The sequence below is a fragment of the Saccopteryx leptura genome, chromosome 12 (genome assembly GCF_036850995.1).
Source record: "Saccopteryx leptura isolate mSacLep1 chromosome 12, mSacLep1_pri_phased_curated, whole genome shotgun sequence".
NCBI classification, from domain to species: Eukaryota; Metazoa; Chordata; class Mammalia; order Chiroptera; family Emballonuridae; genus Saccopteryx; species Saccopteryx leptura.
Window position 1 is genome coordinate 486,190 of NC_089514.1, and position 17,169 is coordinate 503,358.

The 17,169-nt window shown below is 45.2% G+C and overlaps 1 protein-coding gene across 3 annotated transcripts in view; it reads right to left on the bottom strand.

The window, feature by feature from the left end:
• Positions 1-2,737: 2,737 nt before the first annotated feature.
• The window catches only part of H2AZ2 (H2A.Z variant histone 2), a 113,295-nt gene continuing 98,863 nt past the window's right edge, over positions 2,738-17,169 (bottom strand). Inside the window, exons 3-7 of one of the 3 annotated variants that reach the window (XM_066354432.1) lie at positions 16,987-17,034; positions 10,784-10,861; positions 7,410-7,523; positions 4,330-4,459; positions 2,738-2,989 (exon numbers count right to left, since the gene is read on the bottom strand). In XM_066354432.1, coding sequence (XP_066210529.1) covers positions 2,928-2,989; positions 4,330-4,459; positions 7,410-7,523; positions 10,784-10,861; positions 16,987-17,034 — 432 coding nt within the window. In that variant the 3' untranslated portion in view covers positions 2,738-2,927. Of the gene's footprint in view, positions 2,990-4,329; positions 4,460-7,409; positions 7,524-10,783; positions 10,862-16,986; positions 17,106-17,169 lie in introns of those variants that run through there. The other 2 variants (XM_066354433.1, XM_066354434.1) reach the window with 2 other exon arrangements.

Genomic DNA, 17,169 nt, shown 5'->3' on the forward strand with positions numbered 1-17,169 from the left:
AATTAGGAACTTAATATTTTGTGAATCATGCATACAGAAGCAGATTGTATGGGTATCTACTGTTGTGTTTCAGATTATCCCAAAGATGACTAAGGAACTTTCAGTTTTTGTGGGTCAGGAATTTGAATATGGCTTGACTAGGTTCTCTGCAGTCAAGGAGTTGGCCAGGGCCAGTTCCCTTGGCTCCATAGGGAAGGATCTGCATTGTAGCAAACTCACGTGGGTGTTATGCAGCAGGATTGCTTCTTGCCACAAGGTCTTAACCTGGTAGCTTGCTTCATGAAAGTATACAATTCTCAAGGTAGTAGGTCCAGCAAGGTGATAGGTTTTAGGTCCAGTCAGTCCTAAAACCTGTCACAGAAATGATATCCCACCACTTTTGCTGTGTTGTGTTAGAAGCACGTACTAGGTTCAGCTCACACTCAAGGGCATGTACACCAGGAGGTAAGGATCATCAAGGGCCATCCTTAAAAACTGCCGACTACAAGTATGTAAGACAGTGTAAAAGAGCAGACCACCACCAGCATAGCTAATGTGTCCCGTCACCCAGAGGTCCCTGTGGGAGTCCTCCCACCCTTGTATGCTCTTCCCTCACCAGAGGCAAGCAAACATGATTCTAGTTTTTGTGTTCTTCAATCTCAAGCACTTGTGGGTCCCTGAAAATACTGTTTAGTTTTGAAAAAAATGAGGCAAACTCAAACCTAAACTGCAAAGAAAGGGTCAACTGTTACAACATGAAGGTCCCAGGAGAAGGCAAGACGAGCAGCACCTGGAGGACAGTGTTGCCTCAGACCCAGGAAGACAAGAGCCACCGCCAGGGAGGCTGGCTGGACTTCCTAGAAGGTTGAAGTCACCAGGTGCTTTTATCAAGCTTTAGGAAAGAAGCAAAATCCATAAAATTTAAAGAGTGGTCCATATTCAGAGTTCTCTTAGTGGTCCTATGTGTTTTTATTTTATACAATTTTCTTTAAATTGTGTTTTTGCGTGTTTGTGTATTTTTATGAAGTGAGAAGCAGGGAGGCAAAGAGACAGACTCCCGCATGCGCCCGACCGGGATCCACCCTGTATGCCCACCAGGGGCTGATGCTCTGCCCATCTGGGGCGTTGCTCCGTTGTAGCTGGAGCCATTCTAGCACCTGAGGCAGAGGCCATAGAGCCATCCTCAGCGCCCGGGCCAACTTTGCTCCAATGGAGCCTCAGCTGCAAGAGGGAAGAGAGAGACAGGGGAAGGAGAGGGGGAGGGGTGGAGAAGCAGATGGGCGCTCCTCCTGTGTGCCCTGGCCGGGAATCGAACCCAGGACTTCCACACACCAGGCCGATGCTCTACCACTGAGCCAACTGGCCAGGGCCTAACTTTTTTTTGAGAGAGAAGCATTCAGTTGTTCCACTTAGCTGTGCATTCATTGATCACTTCCCATATGTGCCCTGACTGGGGATCAAGCCCACATCTTGGTACTGGTGTTTTGGGGAGATTTTCTAACCAACTGAACTAACTGGCCAGGGTCCTAGGTATTTGTAAAATCAGCTTTATTAAGATATAATTTATATGCAATTAGGTCCTTTCTAACCCAGTCTACACACCCCCAGGATCCAACCTGGTTCACACATTGTTGTGTCCTTGGTCTCTCTTAACCTGGAACAGCCCTTGTACTTTGTTTTTATATACTATAGATTCTATGTATTAAAAACATGGGTAGCTCAGTTGGTTAGAGTGTGTCCCCCTACATCAAGGTTGCAGGTTTACCTGCGGAGGCGCAGTGGATAAAACACTGTCCCAGCACACTGAGGTTGTACATTTAACCCCAGTCAGGGCACATGTGAGAAACAATGAGTGCACAGCCAGAAATGGAACAACCAAGTGGAATAATGAGTTGATGCAGCTCTCCCCTCCCTCAAAAAAAGGAGACACAAATAAATGCTTTCCTCTCCGGCCTGACCTATGGTGGCGCAGTGGGATAAAGCGTCGACCTGGAACGCTGAGGTTGCCAGTTAGAAACCCTGGGCTTGCCCGGTCAAGGCACATATGGGAGTTGATGCTTCCTGCTCCTCCCCCCCTAAAAAAAAACCAATAAATGAAAAATTAAAAAAAAAAAAAGAAAAATACCCCCCCCCCAAAATAAATGCTTCCCTCTCCATCTCTACCTCCCTCTCTAAAATCAATCAATGAAAAAGAAGTACCAAGTATGTAATCCTCTCAAGATGTCATTCATGCTGTGCCCTACACTAAACTTTTCCAAATATACCTGACTCTTCCAGGCCTCCTTATTTCTTTAAGAATCTTCTCTGAGGTGGTCTCGATTACTTTAAAACAATTTTACATGTTAAAGTTGTTAGAGTAGGCCTTTGTAATATAGCAAGCCTTTATATATCTATATCTATATATCTATATATAAAGCCAATTTAAAATTTTAAAAGATTCAGCCTGACCTGTGGTGGCACAGTGGATAAAGCGTCGACCTGGAAATACTGAGGTCGCCGGTTTGAACCCCTGGGCTTGCCTGGTCAAGGCACATGTGGGAGTTGATGCTTCCAGCTCCTCCCCCCCTTCTCTCTCTCTGTCTCTCCTCTCTAAAATGAATAAATAAAATAGAATTAAAAAAAAAATTTTTAAAGGTTCAAATATTTCCAATATATCACAAACAGAACAGTTTTGAGCCAATATTTTTGTAAAAAATGGTTTATCAATGCCATTTTTGTATAAAACACATGGGAGAAATCCAGCCAATCAACACATAACTGTTGCCACGTGAAAAGGTAGTTTTATCAAACTTCGAGTCTAAGAACATACAAATGTTTCTTTTACCATGTCTACAGTAATTATGCTTTTCCATTTAACTGTTTTTAAAATTCCACATATCCCCATTATTTCTTCTGTCCTAGTTACAGTACAATGACGGGGAGGAAGAGGATTGGTTTAAAACAACTCTCTAAGCAGTTTTCTGCTGTCCCTTCTTTCCAATCAGAGACTTGTGGATGTGAGGGATCACACCTAGAATGAAATGAAAAGAAATGCATTATTAAAAAGAATGTTAATCTGGCCTGACCAGGCGGTGGCGCAGTGAATTAGAGCATCGGACTGGGATGTGGAAGACCCAGGTTCGAGACCCCGAGGTCGCCAGCTTGAGCGAGGGCTCATCTGGTTTGAGCAAAAGCTCACCAGCTTGAGCCCAAGGTCACTGGCTTGAGAAAGGGGTTACTCGGTCTGCTGAAGGCCCACGGTCAAGGCACATATGAGAAAGCAGCCAATGAACAATTAAGGTGTTGCAACGCACAACGAAAAAACTAATGATTGATGCTTCTCATCTCTCCATTCCTGTCTGTCTGTCCCTATCTATCCCCTCTCTGTCTCTGTAAAAAAAAAAAAAAAGAAAAGAATGTCAATCTGGCTACCTGACCACTTCAGTGCCTCAAGCCAAAAAGAACAATTATACAAAGAATAAATTTTTTTTTTTTTTACAGAGGCAGAGATAGACAGGGACAGACAGACAGGAACGGAGAGAGATGAGAAGCATCAATCATCAGTTTCTCGTTGCAACTTCTTAGTTGTTCATTGATTGCTTTCTCACATGTGCCTTGACCGTGGGCCTTCAGCAGACCGAGTAACCCCCTGCTGGAGCCAGCGACCTTGGGTCCAAGCTGGTGAGCTCTTTGCTCAAGCCAGATGAGCCCGCGCTCAAGCTGGTGAGCTTGGGGTCTCGAACCTGGGTCCTTCCGCATCCCAGTCCGACGCTCTATCCACTGCGCCACCACCTGGTCAGGCAAGAATGAAATTTACTTACGTGTCCTCTCATATCTGATCCTGTTTACACCAAGGCAAGCCCCACTTTAGGATCTGGGAACCCCTCTAAAACTGTATGTAAAATGATGTGATTTTATGTGCTTTTTGGGAGAAAAGCAACCACAGCTTTCAAGAGGTTCTTCTCCAAAGGTGACCCAAAAATGATTAAGCGACACCAATGTACATCTCACCTTCCCGGATCCCCATGCATCCAATATCTCAGCCCTGATTTTCAAGAGCATCACATTAAGCAACTTCTCAAAATCATTTTTCAAATATAATTTAACAAGCATGGGAAATATTTTAAACACCAGGTTTTAAATATCATATATGAAATTTAGATAAAGGACTTGCTCAAGTAAAAGTAGCCTTGTAGATGGGAAAGTATTCAGATATAATGAGAAGAAGCCTAAAATCTTAATAACTTAAATTACAGAATTTAAGTTTTAAGTTTTCTCATTGGCTGATGAAATGCACTGGATTGATGACCTGAATTATCTATTAGTTAGAAAGGCCAATAACAATCTAGCTGAAGAAGTCATAATACATACCACCCCCAGCTATGGTAGCCTTGATAAGAGAATCCAACTCTTCATCCCCACGGATCGCAAGCTGCAAGTGACGGGGAGTGATGCGCTTGACTTTGAGATCTTTGGAAGCATTACCTGCCAGCTCCAGCACCTACGAGGCACAGAGACAGCAAATCAAACGGGGGGGGGGGGGGGGGTGTTTAAGGAGTCAGTGTATAATTGCAGCCAATGCATCGGTACATAAAACACAAAAATACATAGAAACCAACAGTACATTTCTTTTTCATATTTCAATGAATTCTGAGATATTAACACTCCTCCAAAAATGGTCATGGCATTGAACAGGAATATAAATATATAAACAAGTTCCATCCAATATATTACAAAACAAACAGATTCCCGAGAACAGTTTCTTTTTAAGTACCCTTGCCATTCATGGAGAAGTCATAAGAATGTCCATAAATTCCAAAATTCATTCTTTCACTCCTATTTTTATAATGCTTTTATAAAGCTCTCATTACTTCATTTGGCCTTTTAATATTTTATGTGCTAGAAACTTGAGCAAAAGTTATTTCTATAGAAAGGCCAAGAGACAATTTAATTCCTTAACCAAGATTCTAAATGTGAACATCTAGAAAAAAAAATATTATATTTTAATTTTTTTGGTGAGAAGGAGGGAAAATAGGCAGAATCCCACATGTGCCCTGATAAGGATCCACCCGGCAACCCCCGTCTGGGGCAGATGATGTAGTACTGAGCCATCCTCAGCACCTGGGTCCATGCTCAAACCAATCGAGCTACTGGCAGTGGAAGGGGTAGGGGAAGAGGAAGAGGCGGGGAGAAGCAGATGGGCACTTCTGTGTGCCCTGACCAGGAATCAAACCTGGGACGTCCATATGCCAGACTGACACTCTATACCAGCCAAGGCCAAAAAAACCTTTTTAAAATTATTTTTATTCATTTTAGAGAAGAGAGACAGAGAGATAGATGGGGGGGGGGGGGGAGCAGGAAGCATCAACTCCCATATGTGCCTTGACTGGGCAAGCCCAAGATTTTGAACCAGCAACCTCAGCATTCCAGGTCGATGCTTGATCCACTGCACCACCACAGGTCAGGCCAAAAAAAATTTTTAATATATCCACGTACTCTATTTTTGTATAGCCCTTAATGGCTGGGATTTCTTAGCACTTGTAGGAAAGATAAAATATAAATATAATTTTTTTTTGATAAAATATAATTTAAAAATTTCTTGCCCTGGCCAGATAGTTAGAGCACTACCCTGATAGGTTGCTAGTCTGATCCCTGGTCAGGGCACATACAGGAACAGGTCTATGTTTCTGCCTCTCTGCCTTCCTATCTCACTAAAACCAATAAATAAGAATTAAAATAAAATTTCTTTTTTGGCCCTGGCCGGTTGGCTCAGTGGTAGAGCGTTGGCCTGGCGTGCAGAAGTCCCGGGTTCGATTCCCGGCCAGGGCACACAGGAGAAGCACCCATCTGCTTCTCCATCCCTCCCCCTCTCCTTCCTCTCTGTCTCTCTCTTCCCCTCCCGCAGGGGGGGGCTCCATTGGAGCAAAGATGGCCCCGGCGCTGGGGATGGCTCCTTGGCCTCTGCCCCAGGCGCTAGAGTGGCTCTGGTCGCAGCAGAGCGACGCCCGGGGGGGGGGGGGCATCTCCCCCTGGTGGGCAGAGCATTGCCCCCTGGTGGGCGTGCCGGGTGGATCCCGGTCGGGCGCATGCGGGAGTCTGTCTGTCTCTCCCCGTTTTCAGCTTCAGAAAAATACAAAAAAAAAAAAAAATCTTTTTTGGAGTTAACATCACTGGGTCCTATAATCTGTATGCAATAAACTAGAAGCCCTTTATTCTATAATGGAAATTTTCAACTAGAGGAATTTCAAAGTCCTAGCTGACCTTAAAAATGCTTAAAAAAACCCCACAAAACTATTTATTGATCTTACGTGCATGGGGGGGGGGGGGTTCAGTGAGAAGTCTCAGCTCATAGTTGCTTCACTTTAGTTTTTTAATTAAAAAAAAAATTTTATTTATTGATTTTAGCCAGAAAGAGGGGGGAGGGGGACATCTATCTTGTATGTGCCCTGACTGGGGATAAAACCAGCAACCTCTGTGCTTTGGGCCAATACTCCAAGCAATGGAGCCACCCAGCCAGGGCTACTTCCTAAAGCGGATAAAAGCAGCTGGTGAGCTCGACCTTCTAGGAAGTCCCACCAACTTCCCTGGAGGGAAAAAGAGGTTCTCAACTAGTACCAACCACACTGCCAATGAAACACCTAGTGCAGGACACAGCAAAGCTGAAACCACTGGTAATTCAACTTCAAATCTTCAGCGAGACACAATGACCTGTTCAGGTTAGTGAAATGACAGCAAAGATCATTTTAAGTAGGTGGAACCTAAATCCGTCTCAAGTAAAGACCTTCCTTCTGTTTGTACTAGGTGGGCTACCTGTACACGTGACTTGCTTGAAATACAACTCTCCGAGTTTCATGGCTACCCATGTTTCCCTTAGGAGGGGCCAGGATGGAGGAAGTGGTGGTCCAGTAATTAAGGACTCCCACCCAAGTAACCATTCAATTAGTAAAATCTTAAAAATAACCTGACCAGGCGGTGGCGCAGTGGATAGAGCGTCAGACTGGGATGTGGAGGACCCAGGTTCGAGACCCCGAGGTCACCAGCTTGAGCCCAAGGTCGCTGGCTCGAGCAGGGGATCACTCGGTCTGCTGTAGCCCCCTGGTCAAGGCACATATAAGAAACCAATCAATAACCAATAAACAACTAAGGAACCGCCATGAAGAATTGATGTTTCTCATCTCTCCATCTCTCTCCCTTCCTGTCTGTCTGTCCCTATCTGACACTCTCTCTCTGTAAAAAAAAAAAAAAGGGGGCCTGTCTGTCCCTATCTATCCCTCTCTCTGACTCTCTGTCTCTGTTAAAAACAATAAAAAAAATAAAAATAAAAAGACATCTAAAATTGCTATTAAAGAGACCAATGAGCAGACATATCTTATGTTTCAAACCCTTATTCCATAGTTCCAGCTGTTTCTAGTTTGGGACTTTTGGACTTCCATGTCTAACACACCACACACCTCAGCAGTGAGGTACTCCAGGATTGCAGCACTGTACACGGCTGCGGTGGCCCCGACCCTTCCGTGGCTGGTGGTGCGAGTCTTCAAATGTCTGTGGATGCGGCCCACGGGAAACTGAAAGAGACACCATCTGAATGGGAGGCACTGAAGAGTCTTAACATCGCACCACTGAGCGTCATCAAAGGCAAATAATGAGTAAAGCAAAGTTAAAAAATTTGGTCACCTATATCAGAAGCCAAACCTATTGGGCAATTAGCAGCTCCTAAGGCCTGTGTGTTGTGTCCTAGTAATCAGCCCCAAATCTCTCTGCCCGCTTTTACCCTTCTGAGGAGGGAATAAAAGTTTAAAGAACATGAACCAACACAGGTTTTTACAATTAGTTTCTGCATAATATGGAGTGTCCTCATGAAACGAAGAGAAACTCGGCTGTGCAGTCATCAAGTGCACATTCCATGTGGCCTCTGACTGTATACGTTATCTGGTGAAGTCCTTCATATAATAGCCTCGTGTGACTCTGAAACGCCATCACTTGCCTTCAGCCCCAATTCCATTTTCTCTTTCCTCAGTCAAAAGCTGCCTGAGAAAAAAACCCAACGCATTCTCTCATTGTGACTCTACTTTCTGAGAATGGGTCCTTTCTCATTTCCAAAATACCCTAATCCCTCTGATCTGTGCTATCCCCTACCGACTTCTTATGGACCCTCCTCACCCTGTTTCTGGCCCCACCACTCCAACAGCTCCAATTTCTTCCTCTCCACAGGGTCCTTTCCTTCCACACACTTCCTTCTCCATGTGTCTCTGGTGACTGTGTCCAGTTACGGCCGAGACCTCCTTTCCAAAGCAAAACGTAAAAGCAAATCCTGAAATCCTGCCCTTCTAGTCACCCATTTTCTCCCAAACGTGGCTTCTGGTTAGTGCTGCTCTTAAAGACCAGAAGTGACATTTTTTAAAGTTTTCTTTTAAATGTTTATTTTACTGATTTTAGGGAGGTGAAGGGAGAGAGTGGGAGAGTCCTGTATGTGCCCAGACAGGGGATCAAACTGGCAACCTCTGTGCTGTAGGACGATGCTCTAACCAACCAAGCTATCCAGCCAGGGCCAGAGGTGACAGTTTAATGACCAAATGTATTAGCAACCTCTAGATGGCATCCTTAAAGAGAAAAGGCATAATTTTGGGGGTGGGGAGTAGAGTAGGGAGGGGAGGGTTTACATTCCTTCCCTAAGTAATTCTGAGCTTGCTAAGAGCAGGATATATTTCTTACTCCCCAAAACACATAGTAGGACCTAAAAATCCATTTCTTCAGTTGCAGATTACAGAGAGTTCTAATATTTCCTCTGAACTATGACTACTCACTCCTCAGTTTTTTCTGTGTGTTTCTCGGGGGTCCACCAGTGTCCTTGTGTTCCTTTCTCATGTTCTATTTGGAAACTCATTCATAGCATGAACTATCAATTTTACAGAAATGATTATTTATTTATTATATTTTTCTAAAGTGAGAAGCGGGTGGGGGGGTGGGGGGAGGCAGTCAGATAGATTCCCGCATGCGCCCCACCGAGATCCACCCAGCATGCCCACCATGGAGCGATGCTCTGCCCCTCTGGGGCGTTGCTCTGTTGCAACCAGAGCCATTCTAGCGCCTGAGGCAGAGGCCACAGAGCCATCTTCAGCGCCCGGGCCAACTTTGCTCCAATGGAGCCTTGGCTGCGGGAGGGGAAGAGAGAGACAGAGAGGAAGGAGAGGGGGAGGGGTGGAGAAGCAGATGGGTGCTTCTCCTGTATGCCCTGGCTGGGAATCAAACCCAGGACTCCGGCCTGACCTGTGGTGGCGCAGTGGGATAAACTGTCGACCTGGAACACTGAGGTTGCCGGTTCGAAACCTTGGGCTTGCCTGGTCAAGGCACATATGGGAGTTGATGCTTCCTGCTCCTCCCCCTTCTCTCTCTCTCTTTCCCCTCTCTCTAAAAATCAATAAATAAAATAAATAAAAAAACATTTAAAAACAAACAAACAGCCTGACCTGTGGTGGCGCAGTGGATAAAATGTTGACCTGAAACTCTGAGGTTGCCGGTTCGAAGCCCTGCACTTGTGTGGTCAAGGCACATACTGGAGTTGATGCTTCCTGCTCCTCCCCCTTTCTCTCTCTCTCTCTCTCACACACACACTCTCCTCTCCTCTCTTAAATGAATAAATTTTAAAAAAAAATTTAAAAAACAAACAAACAAACAAACAAACCCGGAACTCCTGCACGCCAGGCCAACACTCTACCGCTGAGCCAACCAGCCAGGGCCAGAAATTTTAAATTGTAACACTTCTGATCACCTTTCTTGGAAAGCTGGACTCAAATCTACAACTCATGGACATTTTCACATGGTTGTTTTGATGGAACTTCAAAATGACTCCACTTAAATTCTTAAATCTCATAACCTGCTCCTACCACAAACTCCTGTGTCCCTTAGTTCTCAGACTTACGGAAACCTGTGACTTTCCTCTCACACTGTACCTGTCCTCTTACTTCCTGGGAGCACAGACACGACTCCTGCTACTATCTGTCCCCCTTGAATTCAAATATGTATTACCTTCCTCTTACAACTATTGCAATAGCCTCCATCTGTCTCCCATCTCCCACTTCAAATAAATTCTAAAAATACAGAATGTACCCATCAAGTGTAAGTTTCTGTCCCCCTTCCTTCAGGACCACTTAGCTCACGACAGCCTCTTGCTCAAAAACTGTCAGTGGCTCACCACTGCCAAGAGGATAAAATCCAAACCTTCGAGTCTGGCCTTCAAACTTTCCTGTTTATAAATGTCTCTTATATAGAAAGGACAATTCTTACTCATTCAGAAATATTTTAGTTTGTGGATTAAAGGTACAATTATTCAATCAGATGAAGTTTGAAAATATATAGTTTCAAGTGTATCAGTCTAAAACTAAGCTATTGGGGAAATAATCAGAGAACTAATGGATAATTAGTTATTCTACCAAAAATTCTGTCTCATCCTGAAAGTTAGTGCACCACTACAAATACCTTCCTCAGAAGAAAACCACAGCAGGCTCCTTTCCGTGATACAATTTATAAAAGAATCAAGAACATAATTATAATCTAGAAATAATAGATTTTAAGAGAACAAAATGACCCAATTCATTTAAAACTTTTTCATAACTTGTTCTCATTTGAAAGAAGACAATACAAATTAAAAGATAATTGCTTTATATATAAAAAAAAGATAATTGTTTTAGTATTTAAATTTTGACCAGTTAATCTCATTATTAAAGGTCAGTAGTACATTTTTGTAACTAATGAAACATCTATGGGTCATGAAATTACAACAGTGAAGGAAATAATTTAATAATGAACTACATCATGGATACATTACCTGTAGCCCAGCTCTCTGTGAGCGAGACACTGCTTTAGCCTTGGCCTTCCCACTGTCTTTGCCAGCTTTGCCTCCAGCCTACATGAAAAAGGCTTCAGATAAAGATGCTATTTGAAAAATATTCAGAAAATTTTTTTTTTCTAGTTTTACTTTAGTTAAAAAATCTAAAAAAAGAAAAAATCTAGGTGATTGACTCCCTCAATTTTATATAAATAATGTGAATATACACACAACATACATGTGTTATATTACCATTTATTAATTTATATAAAAAATGAAATCAAACCTTACTTATTTAAAATTAAATTGCTAAAAATTTGAACACAGTTTTCAAGTTTCAGGCTGAAGAATCTTCATGAAGTCAATGTAACTTTTTATTTTTTTTTAAGTTTTTTTTTTTTTTAACAGAGACAGAGTCAGAGAGAGGGACAGATAGGGACAGACAGACAGGAAGGGAGAGAGATGAGAAGAATCAATTCTCCACTGCAGGCCTGGCCAGGCGGTGGTGCAGTGGATAGAGTGTTGGACTGGGATGTGGAGGACCCAGGTTTGAGACCCCAAGGTTGCCAGCTTGAGCGTGGGCTCATCTGGTTTGAGCATAGCTCACCAGCTTGGACTCAAGGTCGCTGGCTCGAGCAAGGGGTTACTCAGTCTGCTGAAGCCTCACGGTCAAGGCACATATGAGAAAGCAATCAATGAACAACTTAGGTGTCGCAAAGAAAACTGATGATTGATGACTCTGTCTCCATAAAAAATAAATAAAATTCTTCGTTGCAGCACCTTAGTCGTTCATTGATTGCTTTCTCATGTGTGCCTTGACTGGGTGAGGGGGGGCTATCAAGCCAGAAACCTTGAGGTTTCCTACGTGGGTCCTCCGTGTACCAGTCCGATGCTCTATACACAGTGAACCTCCTGGTTGCATTTTATTTATTTATTTATTTATTTTTTTCCATTTTTCTGAAGCTGGAAACAGGGAGAGACAGTCAGACAGACTCCCGCATGCGCCCGACCAGGATCCACCCAGCACGCCCACCAGGGGCAACGCTCTGCCCACCAGGGGGCGATGCTCTGCCCATCCTGGGCGTCGCCATGTTGCGACCAGAGCCACTCTAGCGCCTGAGGCAGAGGCCACAGAGCCATCCCCAGCGCCCAGGCCATCTTTGCTCCAATGGAGCCTTGGCTGCGGGAGGGGAAGAGAGAGACAGAGAGGAAGGCGCGGCGGGGGGTGGAGAAGCAAATGGGCGCTTCTCCTGTGTGCCCTGGCCGGGAATCGAACCCGGGTCCTCCGCACGCTAGGCCCTCCTGGTTGCATTTTAAAAAATATTTTATTTATTGATTTTAAAGAAAGGAAAAAGAGCGAGAGAAAGGAGAGAAAGGAGAGAGAGAGAGAGAGAGAGAGAGAGAGAGAGAGAGAGATGGGGGCTGGGGTGGGAAGTATCAACTCAATAGCAGTTGCTTCTTGCACATGCTTTGACCCAGAAAGCCCAGAGTTTCTAAGTGCTCCACCATAGGTCAGGCAAATCCATGTAACTTTTATGCTAGAAATGTTGGAAATAATTTTTTTTAAATGTCAATATATAATTTACACAGAAATATTCAGAACTTAACTCTTCTACAAAGAAAAGAAGCATGTAAAAAAAAACTTAAAAAAATTAAACACAGAATTACCATATTATCTAGAAAATGCACTTCTCGGTATATATACCAAAAGAATTGAAGCAGGGACTGGAACCGGTATCAGTACAGCCCTGTTCATAGCAGCATTATTCTCAATAGCCAAAAGATGAAAACAGCTCAAGGTTCACCGATAGATAAATTAAAAAATAGTATTCAGCTGTAAAAAGGAAGGAAATTCTCACCTAGGCTACAATAGAAATGAACCTGAAAGACATTATGCTGAATGAAACAAGCCAGTCACAGGACAAATGTTGTATACTTCCACTTATATGAGGTCCCTAGTCAAAATCACAGGGACAGAAAGCAGATGGTGGTGGCAGAGACTTGGAGAGGGGCAGATGGAGAGACCCAGTTTGAGAAGATGAAAATGTTTTGGAGATGACTGGCAGTGATGGATGTACAAGGTTAATGTACTTAGTGCCACTACACTGAATACTTACAAATGTAAGTTTTATGTCATGTATATTTTACAATTAAAAAAAAAAAAAGACTTGCAGCTGTGGCCAGGTAGCTCAGTTGGTTAGAACATCATACCAACACTCCAAGATCTTTTTTTTTTTTTACAGGGACAGAGAGAGGGATAGACAGGGACAGACAGACAGGAACAGAGAGAGAGATGAGAAGCATCAATCATCATCTTTTTGCTGCGACACCTTAGTTGTTCATTGATTGCTTTCTCATATGTGCCTTGACCACAGGCCTTCAGCAGACCGAGGACCCCTCACTCGAGCCAGTAACCTTGGGTCCAAGCTGGTGAGCTATGCTCAAACCAGATGAGCCTGAGCTCAAGCTGGCGACCTCGGGGTCTCGAACCTGGGTCCTCTGCATCCCAGTCCGATGCTCGATCCACTGCGCCACCGCCTGGTCAGGGCCAACAATCCAAGATTTGGTCCTGGTCAAGGCACGTAAAAGAATCAACCAATAGCCTGACCTGGGGAGGTGCAGTGGATAAAGCATCTACCTGGAATGCTGAGGTCGCTGATTCTAAACCCTGGGCTTGCTGGCTCAAGGCGCATATATGTACAAGCAGCAACTACTATGAGTTGATACTTCTCTCCACCTCTCTCTCTAAAGTTAATAAATAAAATCTTTTTTAAAAAAAGAAAAAAACAAACAAAAAAAAGGATCAACCAATAGCCCTGGGTGGATAGCTTGGTTGGTTAGAGCATCATCTCAAAGCACAAAGGTTGCTGGTCCTATCCCGGTCAAGGCACATGCAGGAAATCAATTAAAAAGTGGAACACTAAATCGATGTTTCTTTTCTCTCTCTAAAATCAATGACTTAAAAACTTTCAAACATAAACAAATACTATTTTCCACTGATAGAAAAGAAATATTTCTGCAATACCTTAATGTTTATTATTAGGACATGGTACATAAACTCAATAAAACACTGCAAGTCTTTGAATACGCCTTTTTGTTCAACAGTTTTGTTTTGTTTTGTTTTTTTAATTTAGTGAGAGGAGGGGAGGCAGAGGTAGACTCCCACATGTGCTCCAACCCACCGAAATCCATCCGGCAAGCCCACTAGCGGGAATGCTCTGCACATCTAGGTCCTTGCTCCGTTGCAACTGGAGCCATTCTTTTAGCGCCTGAGGCAGAGGCCATGGAGCCATCCTCAGTGACCGGACCAACCTGGCTACAGGAGGGGAGGAGGGGAGAGAGAGGAAGGGAGGGAGGGAGGGAGGGGGAGAGAGAGAGAGAGAGAGAGAGAGAGAAGCAAAAGGGGGAGGGGTGGAGAAGCAGATGGGCGCTTCTCCTGTGTGCCCTAAGAATTGAACCTGGGACATCCACACGTCAGTCAGACACTTTACCACTGAGCCACCCAGCCAAGGCCTCAACATTTAACATCAGATAACTTTATAAAGTCGCAGAACCTACCCACAACCGTTGAGTGAGCACTTACTATATTACTCAGCCATTTCAACAAATGAGGTATAGATGTGTGCTGATAAAGAACAACCCACAAAAAAAAAACAGGAAAAAAAAAAAAAAACGACCCACAAAACATATTTCTTCATGGAAAAGACAAGAGATATACAAGTACAGGGAGCTAGCTCCTTTATGTAGAAATGGGGGATTACAGTGTGTGTGTACACTTACATTCTAGGTCACACAGTAAGTTAGAAAGTTACTGCCTCTGGAGAGGAAATACAGTATTAGGGGTCTGACTAGAGGGGAAACCAATGTTCTCTTTTGGACTGCCTGATTTTACCATTTAAATTTATTATTTCTTCACAGTAGAAAAAACTAGTTAAAAGAAGAAATGAGTTTACAAGATTGGCTAGCTGTTTAAGGGTCTCTATTTTGTGTGTATGTGTGTGCGTGTGTGTGTGTGTGTGTGTGTGTGACAAAGAGAGGGACAGACAGGAAACGAGAGGGATGAGAAGCATCAATTCTTCGTTGAGGCATCATAGTTGTTCATTGATTGCATTCTCATATATGCCTGGGGGGGGGGGACTACAGCAGACCCAGTGACCCCTTGCTCGAGCCAGGGACCTTGGGCTTAAGCTGATGAGCCCATGCTCAAGCCAGTGACCTCGGGGGTCTCGAACCTGGTTCCTCTGTGACCCAGTCTGATGCTCTCTATTTCTGAAGTAGGGGGTAAGCTCTGAATGGCATTTCCCCTCTTTAATGCTTTCCTTAAAATTTTTTTAAGTTAGAAATCAAACGAGTATATGTAAGGCCAGTATCCATGGCCAGGGCCACCATCAAAGCAGCCCGGCCCATGCAGGTTCGCATTGGATTCGGACAGTCGGTAAAGAAACAACGGAGCCACAAACTGGTGGGCCAGTCTTTAATTCTAGCTTGCACCCAGCGGGCAAGTAAAAATACACACTGGGCTCCAAAACCCACTCACATTCAGTGCTCACAAAGCCACTGACTTATCCGAGTTTCCTAGAATCAAAGGTTTCTAGCTCACCAGCCTTATTCTCCTCAGTTCCCCATCTCCTTCCTTATCCCAGATACAAACTCTACACAAACGGGCATCTCACTCAGCACTCCGGCTTCCTGGCTGCTTCTCCTGGCCACATGGCCTCTTTCTGCTCTCTGCTCTGCTCCCTCTGCTCTCTCATGCTAATCATCCCAGGAACCAAGAAGGCAAACTCTCGTTCTGCCCCCATTTTATATTGTAGCTTCACAATCTCTAATCCAATATACAAAATAGGGAAGTCTCTAATACAAAGTCACTTCTCTGAGGCATGATTGGATTGTACCACCCCACATCAAAAAGGGTGGGAAAGGCTTAATCCCAAAACCAAGCCCCAGGCTACAAGGATTCTCAACACACATTAATATCACCTGGGCAACGGCCTCACGTGGGCAGTACCATCTTTAACAAAGTGAGCATAATACATTTTATCTGCCAAACAGTATACCTGCTAAGTGCAGGTGTCAGTTAATTTACCTCTAAAAATTATACATTCAGAAAAAAGGCTACGGCAGGTACTAGAAGCAGAAGTCTAAGAACTAATTCATATAACAATCTACCCGTGGACTAGTCTAACAGTGAGAACAGAGGCTCTCTAGACTTCTTCCCTTCTTCCAGGATGCCTCATATAGTCGCATAATTTCTGGCCATAGCACATAGTATTTTGATCTCTGAGGTCAGGTCAAGGAACAACAACAAATCCTCACTCATTCCTTACAGGATTCTTTCAGCTGCCTGCCCTGGTTTAGAACATTCAACCACCTCTCAACTGGTGCCTGGTCTAAAAACTCGAATCAGTGTCTCTCTACAGCTGCATTATCAACTGAGAACTATTATCAATGACAAGCCACCCACTGCAAATCGCCGCAGGCGTCCCAGTCCACTCCTCTTAAGCCGTTTCGTCCATCATACATATTTGTTTTATCTACTCGCTTTGCCTTTTTAAGGAAGCAAGACACAAACTCAGCCTTTAGAATCCTGGGCTGCAGGGTCCGAATGCACTGCTGACACCGACACGATCCGGCTTCGGCGGCGCCACAAACTTCTGGGACTATGCACCTTGCACCGCAAAGGCCCCCTTTCCGCAGCCCCCCGGACTCGGCGTGTGCATTCGCTCGAATACACGTGTCACTCCCGGAACCGAGTCCGGACCGCCCCGGGCTCGGCGCTCGGTGGGCAGCATCCCCGTGCAGAGCCGGATTGCACTCCACTCGGGACCCTCGCACGTTCCGGTAGCGGACGAGGCTCAGTTCCGCTCGGGTTTAAGAATCGAAGGGATTGGATGGCAACTCAGCGGCTCCAGTATTTTTAGCTGCCGGGAAAGGGACACCGGGGGACAGCGCATCGCCAGGACGCGCGTGACCACGGACAGCACCCGCGGGGCCGGCCGGGCGGACCTGAGTCTCGCGCGCCCGCCGGAGGGCTGGGGCACCGGCGCTGCGCGGCCCCAGGACGCCTTCGGGACCCGCGCGTCCCCGCCGCACACGACTCGGCGCTCCAACTCGCTCGCCGGCGGCGGAGGTGCTGCCGCCCGCTCAGGCCCCCCAGCCTCGGCCCGCCAGCCGCCTCCTGCCCGCCCCGCTGCCGCCCTCACCATGGTCTCGGCCGCTCCGCTCTCACTCCTGCCGAGCCGCCGCCGCCGCCGCTGCTCCCGCAGCACCGACCGCCGCCGCCACTGCCGCAGACGCCGCCGAAGACCGGACAATAACCGGGGCCCGCCTCGCGTCACCTTGGCCAATGGCCGCTCGTCTTGCTAGTTTGAACCTAGGCGGCTGCC